Here is a 7,221-nt window from a genome sequence, read left to right on the forward strand (position 1 = left end):
ACTGACAGCTGGAGAACTGAATATTTAAACTACTGACTATATTTAAACTGACTATGTGTCTGTGCAGGAAGTCATTGGTAAGTTTTGGTACAGTCTCGTGATCATATCCGGTAAAAACACACTTGGAGGCGTGTTGTCAAGCTGCCAAGTATCACTGACAACTTCACGTCATAGTTTTCGGTCACTTGACTCAACATGACAAAATAATGATCCAAGATGGTGACACACACAGGACGAGCCATATAGCCGGTCCCTTCAACTTCAAGCCACAAACATTAGGTCACTGCCAGAGCTTTTATTAACCTTGGTATATATTTGGAATAGATTTGTCTGACATATAGTCTGTACAGTACATAAATGCATTATGTTACATGCTTGTTTCATAAAAACATATCTCAAGCATATATATGTCAGATTCTGTACAGTCTTGTCACACAGTGCCTCAATTTGAAGATACATGCACAGTCTCTGAGGTGTTTAATGGACTTGGCATTGTTGTACTCACAACATAAAGAAGTTGAACACAGTTTCCTTTCTGATGAAAGTGTCCTTCATCTGTTTGTGGATAACAGAAAATGGAGAGGACATGTTTGCACAAGGAACTATTACATTTCATCCTGTTACTGAACAGAGTAAGGGCTGGTGATCACAAAAAAACAAGTGTTGAGTTTCAGCAAAAGAGTGGTGACTTCTGCGGGCCTCTCCAGGCAGACCTTGTATCTACACCTCCACAGGTGACCACCCAAAGACATCTGCACTACACTGCCAAACCAGGACAGAGGGTTTGCCACTTTCTTCCTTCAAACCATTCCAACCCACAGAGGATGAAACTTCAGAGGTTTTATGTGATGGGCTTGATCCTTGTCTTCATCTGTAAGACTGAGACAAAAGAAATGTCAACACACACATAATAATTCTATTTTAAACAGCAGAAGAAATAATATCATTTTATGAGTGTCTGGTAGACATATTCCTCCTGCTTTAGAAATACCACACATGCGGCTAGTAGAGCTGAAACATCTTTTATTTTGAAAGTAAAATGTATCTGTTTCCGGTTTAGGTCTAGCTAGCGCGACTCTCTGTACAGCTACTGACTTACGAAACAGAGTTCCTGTGGTATGTCACCTTCCTTTACTTAAGCCCAGGTTTTAAACGTGTTACAATTTTAAAATATGTTCTCATATATGGTATGTAACCGACCAAACGCTACCAACTAAATGTAACCATTTTAGAAAGAAAACGTTAGCAGGGGACGTTGTTTGACTCTTAAAGCTAGCCCCTGCTAGCATTAGCTTCTGTGCTCAGACAACAAAACAAAGTGTTCCCCCAATGGAAACTCACGAGGTCTGCATGTTTTTATTGGACAGATGTATTTATTTCATTTATTTCACACATGTTACATGCAAAGTCTGAAAGCAATTCACGTAAATTCAACACATGACAAAATAACCAAAAGAAATCACAATGGGTCAAACAGACCCCCCAAAAACAAAGCTAGATGGAGTCAGAGTGAATTACAGCCTGTGTTAAAAGATTCAGCAGATGATTGACCAGCTGGTATTTGTGTTTTGGTTAGTCCCTCCAAAATATTTCATTCACCCCGTCCTTTGTTGTGGTCCTCATTTGCATGTCCACAGATGGGGGACCTTTGCTGACACCAGCTTTTTCAGTGGAAACGCAGTGAAAGGTAAAGACTGCATTTATACATTAGTTTAACAAACGCTGTATTATTTCCAGGCGATCAGCTGAAACCAGCTGCTCATATGATAGTCTTAAATCAAACAGTCCACATCATTTATTTCATAGACAATTACAGACCAGTCATCAGTAGCTCTGGGATCAACCTGCAGCTGTTTTCCATGTTCAGAAGCATTCATAAAGTACAATAATCCTGGATTTTACCCAACTATAATATGACTAAAGGACGGTCTTTAAAAAATAACTGAAAAAAGTCATTGGCAATTTCCGATCAAGTTGATAAACAAGTAGAAATGAATAAAGAAATATCAAGCCATTAGAAAAACATTATGTTCTTTCACTACTAATAGATCTGTAACATGTGTACACTCAGTGTGCAACATACACTTTAACACTTTTATACATTTAAATTGTTGCTTCATTTGTGTCTGGAATATTTCAGTTTTAGACATCCATCTGCTCTGTCTGTAACAGTCCGTCCGTCTTTGTAGCATTGCTGATGTTAACATTTGTCGTCCCTGCACTGGCCCTCCTTGTGCAGCCTTTTTATTTTCCCATCATGCAGTTGGAGGCTCAGCTGCGTCTATGTCAGAGTTGTCTGTGGTGCTGCAAGAATGGACTGCGGCTGCTCTCCCAGAGCTATGCACATAGGTAGACTTTGTGTGTTGAGTTCAGTCAGTATTGTTGAAAACAACTTATTCATGTGTTCTGTGCCTGCCTTGTTTTGAATTCTTTTCTTTCTCACCACAGGAAAGCTGTGAACTACTACGACCTCCTGGGAGTCAAATCTGATGCCTCGGTGGATGAAATAAAAAATGCGTTTTTTGACAAATCTAAAAAGGTATTATTGTGTTTTGAAAATGTCTGGCCACACGGGGGCAGCCTTTCACAACCTAGTTTGTTCTTGCTAACTGTTCCCACAGTGGACTTCCTGACTGTTCTTATGTTGTGGTCCCCAGTGTTAATAAGGATGGACATGTGTATTTACAATGTGGTTCTAGACATAAATGAGAAGTGGGACACTCACCCTTTACAGAATGGTAATAAGTGCAAACCATACATATGCAAGAATTTGTTTAGTATATTGAGAATATTTTTTGTGTTGTTGATGAAACTACACATGTCCAGATATTTACATGCTTGCACCAGAATATCTATTGCTTCATTGGCTGCTTTGGTCTCCAGACTATATTACTGACTCTGGTCCACTCATCATGCAGCTTCACCCAGACAGCGATCCATCAAACCCAGAGCTGCATACCAGGTTCGTGGAGCTGAATGAGGCCTACCGAGTGCTGAGCAAAGAGCTGAGCAGGAAGGAGTACGACTTCAAAATCCAACACCCATACAGCGGAGGTCACGCCTTCAGATCTACCTCCAGTACCATATACAGAGCCAGGTGACGGTTCACACAATCTGCTAATTTGTGTGTGATTATTCACACAAATGAACGTGTATGCTCAATGTGCAACATACACTTGTATGTAATGTGTGATTATTCGTTTTACATAACCTGACCTTCCTCTTTAACATGGTTAGCGTGGGTGAAATGACAACTGTCTGCTGTTCTCATGCAGCAAAAGGACAAATTAAAATCTCTGGCCTTGGGGTACAGTGTTTGTGTGCTGTAACAGTCATGCTATCATGCTTGTGACGCCTAAACAAGTTAAACCTCAAGTGCTGCTGTAATGCTGAACGAAGAATTCATCTCTGTCCTTTCACAAAGAAGGAAAACAGCTCCGGCAATTTATTGTCCTGTTTTTGGAATTTTTTATTTAATCTTTCAGATGTTTGAGGTTTCACTCAGCATTGTGCACACGAGATTGCTTTGTGTAGTAGAGAAAGATGATGATGATTTAGTTCCATTAAGTGTCCCAGTAAACCATGACCAATGCAGAATCTCCCTAAAGTGGAATGCAGCCCTCACCAATTAGTTAAAAGGGCTACAATGAATGTATGAGCCTTTTTTCTTTTTTTTTACATAGTTGTTGTTGAAACTTCTCACAATTACAGATTACTTTCTCATCCATCACAATTTTATTAAGATTTACTTCTGGACATGGATTTGATCTATCACATCCCCAGACTCTAATTACGGTTCATTCAGTCTGTATTTTCTGACTGACTAATGTCTCCCATTGTTATCCATCTTTGAACATTTTTCCATCAGTACGGAGACTCAGGACAGCAATCGCTACTGGGAGCAGTTTCGTCAGTCTCATGCTCAGGAGACAACGGCAGAAGAGCAGCAGAAGAGGAGAAGGAGGAACTTCCGCCTGGTGGCCTACTGTGTCATCACTATGATGCTCAGCGTTGGCGCCCACGCCGTCTTCTTCAGGTAAACTCTACACATGAGTGTTCATCTCCAGTAACTTAAGCTGTCAAAAAGTATTGAGAAATTGTATGATATTACCTCTGACATTTAGTGGGGTGAAGCAGACAGGATGGATAGTAAATCTGAGTAAAACACAGTTTATCCCTTGCAAATGCGCCACACAAAACACAGATGGGGGGGGGGAGGGGTGGTAATTTCTAAATCACATGGTGTCCCCAGGTAAAACTAATCCCGTGCAATTATGGCTTTAGAAAGATAAAAAAAAAAATCTACTCACAAAGAAGTATGAACGTGGTAAACTTTTCAATCTGCTAGTGTCCATGTTTCCTTAATTCTCTTGTTAGACTCACAAGTTTTCCTTCCTGCTCATTCACATCCAGATGAATGAGGTATTTGTGGACACGTCTCCGTGTCGTGTGTTTTGGCGCAACCTCACGACTTGTGGCCTTGTAACTGTTTTCACACGCTGACTCAGTGCCACTTGTGTTTGCTGAGATTCACTTCTTTGTGATCTGAGGAGCTGCCATAACAGCTGTACAAACTCATAAATACTCCTGAGCACACAGAGAGCCAGCTGAGTGTGGAGTTTTTAGGTTAAGCAAAGACTCTAAATGGCGTCCTGACTCAAGTGTTTCTCCAACTCTTACAGGAAACTGGAAGAAGTCCACAACAACTTCATGGATGAGAAAGATAGAGTAATCACGGAAATTTACAATGAAGCCAAAGAGAGGGCGAGGTGAGTGCAAGAGCTCCTTCGCACTAGTTTATTCCTTTTCTTTGACAGCATGGCAATGGTAAATTTATTTTATTTGAGTCTGATGGCATTTTGTTTGCTGTTCCTCAGGGTCAACGGTTTTAAGAAGCAGACGGAAATCCTACGGCAGAAACATGCTGAGTATGTGGAGAAATACAAAATCCCTACTGGCGGAGCGGACAAGTAGGAGAGTCTCCAGCTGTGCTCTGTGATTATGGTGTTTGAACTGCCAGCAGGTGGAAGGCTGGATTAGTTTTAGTAAAATTATTCTCTGACAGGTTTAAAACATGTTTCTGCACCTTATTTTTCCTTAAATGTTTTTTCTGAAAACTGCAGAGCATGGGTGTGATGAGGGAGGGTTTCAAAGAGATGTTTCCACACGACCACGCTGAGTTATACATCAATGGACTTGTGTGTTGAACCACTTAAAGCTGGTGCTTCATATGAAGTGATGTGACCACCAATAGGACATCCATCCTCTCTACTATTTTGTCCCCGGGAACCATGATGAGGACTGTATTACTGCCACTAATTAACACACGGGAACATTTTGTTTATTTCCTCAGCCTCATTTTCTTTATTCATGTCTTGGGTTGCACAAGACTCCATAGTGTCCTCGTAGCCTTGGTGAGCCTCATGCTGTTTGGAGGAGACTGCAGTGTAACACTTTAAAGGTAAAGTGGTTGAAAGATGCGTCTAGCCCAGATCTCTAATTTAGTTTTCAGCCCCCCGTGTAGAAATACCCTGCATGTCCCACCACTTTTTAAAGCATCTGTTTAAAACAGAACCTATGAATTCTCAATGTAAAGACTTGAAAATGATTTTAGGAGGAATAATTTATTTATGGTCAAACTAATGTGATAATCTTGAGACAGTAAAAATGTATAAATTTAACTGAAAGCTCCAGCACAGAAGAGTATACTACCAGTTGTTACTTCAACCTCCACAGCCAACATTTATCATTCTGCCTCCCAGTTTTTAGATATTAGGGATTGTTGCTCATGTGTTTTCTGGCTGCCTTATCTTTTCCCCGGAGAGGAACGATTAAAAGATCATCTGTCTTATCAATCATTACTTCCTGTTTGCTTTGTCTCTCATTCACACTGTGAATGTTTTCGTTTTGATTTTAAGACCTATCTGACTTAGTAACCATTTCAGAGATGCCTTCCCAGACTGAAATCGTTATGCTCTTATTGGCGGAGACGTCGGTCTGCATTTTAATGAGCAACCGCACAGAGGAGTCAGTATTGTTGTAATTGGATAATTATTTATCTTCTTTGCTTCAGAATTCAGACCTTTACTTTCCATTATGTCAGTGGTCAGAATCTGAGCTTTTAAATCTGTTTCTACAGTTGTAGCACTGTCACATGTTTGCTGTGAGTTTTGGTTATGAAACGTTTCTAAAGATCCTCCAGGATACACAACAACTGTTTTCCTGCGATAATAGAGACTTGGTTTAAAATAATATTGCACAAGTGTGGGGGGGGGGGGGGGGGGGGAGTGGCAGAACTAACGTGTGAATATGATATTACCCCTTTCCCTCTCTGTCGTCTTGTCACCAGTGGCCCCTGCCCTGAGACATCAGCGGGAGATAACAAACTGTGTCCCCGCATAGCTCACAGACACCCTCACCCTCATGTGGCGTGTGAGTGCCCTGTCATAACCCAAACACAGCATAATGACTGATATTCTGGTGTCGGCGTGCTTACGCACACACACACTGATGGAAGATGAGGCTCATGGGAGAGTTAACTGCTACACAGGAAAACCAGCTATGAATACAGTTTTAATTGACTTTTATCTTCAGTTTAATGAGCTGTGGGGGGAAACTGTGTCAAATCACTGCTCTGAAATAGCACTCTGACACGCATGTTCTCTGATGTATTACTTTAAAAACAATTGAAAGTAATATGGAAAATAAAAATAAATCATTGACTTGTCCAGTGACAAATTGACCCTTAGACTTTTACACAATACTGCTGTACTTGACTTGAAAATGTCCCAAAAAGAAAACGCATTTTAATTCTTGATAGGAGGCAGTGAAACAGTCCTACCTACACAACCTGGATGTGTTCACCTTAAAAATGTCGAAGAATAAAGCAATTAATATAAATCAGATCCTAGTGTGTAGCCAGGATGTTAGAAAGACGCCACAATAATGACAACAGCCCACCGACTGGAATCTAAAGATTAATGTTTTCATTATTCAATTTCTTTGCTTCCCAAATATATTTCCTGTTTTCTTTCAAGGATCTATTAATTTGGAAGTTTCCTGAGGTCAAGATCCTTCTTCACAATACATATTTATGCAGAAAAGATGTCACCAATAAAATTAATCATGACTGAATCCACTTTATTGGCCACTCTGTCATGACCTACTGTGACAGATTAACAAAACAGACCCATAATAATGTTAGTGACTCCTTTCATAATC

The 7,221-nt window shown here is 40.3% G+C and overlaps 1 protein-coding gene across 3 annotated transcripts; it reads left to right on the top strand.

Moving 5' to 3' along the window:
* Positions 1-157: 157 nt before the first annotated feature.
* On the top strand, positions 158-5,861 carry dnajc4 (DnaJ (Hsp40) homolog, subfamily C, member 4). Of its 3 annotated transcripts, none has more exons than XM_084550389.1 (8): positions 158-873; positions 1,638-1,687; positions 2,240-2,349; positions 2,449-2,539; positions 2,919-3,097; positions 3,869-4,036; positions 4,683-4,769; positions 4,878-5,861. In XM_084550389.1, the coding sequence occupies exons 3-8, from the start codon at positions 2,258-2,260 to the stop codon at positions 4,972-4,974; spliced, it is 714 nt and encodes a 237-aa protein (XP_084406515.1). In that variant the 5' UTR covers positions 158-873; positions 1,638-1,687; positions 2,240-2,257; the 3' UTR covers positions 4,975-5,861. The 3 variants fall into 3 exon arrangements, with proteins under 3 accessions (XP_084406515.1, XP_084406514.1, XP_084406516.1); XM_084550388.1 differs by lacking the exon at positions 158-873 and adding an exon at positions 980-1,116; XM_084550390.1 differs by lacking the exon at positions 158-873 and adding an exon at positions 1,131-1,344.
* Positions 5,862-7,221: the final 1,360 nt, after the last annotated feature.

Source organism: Chelon labrosus, assembly GCF_963514085.1.
Source record: "Chelon labrosus genome assembly, chromosome: 8".
NCBI classification, from domain to species: Eukaryota; Metazoa; Chordata; class Actinopteri; order Mugiliformes; family Mugilidae; genus Chelon; species Chelon labrosus.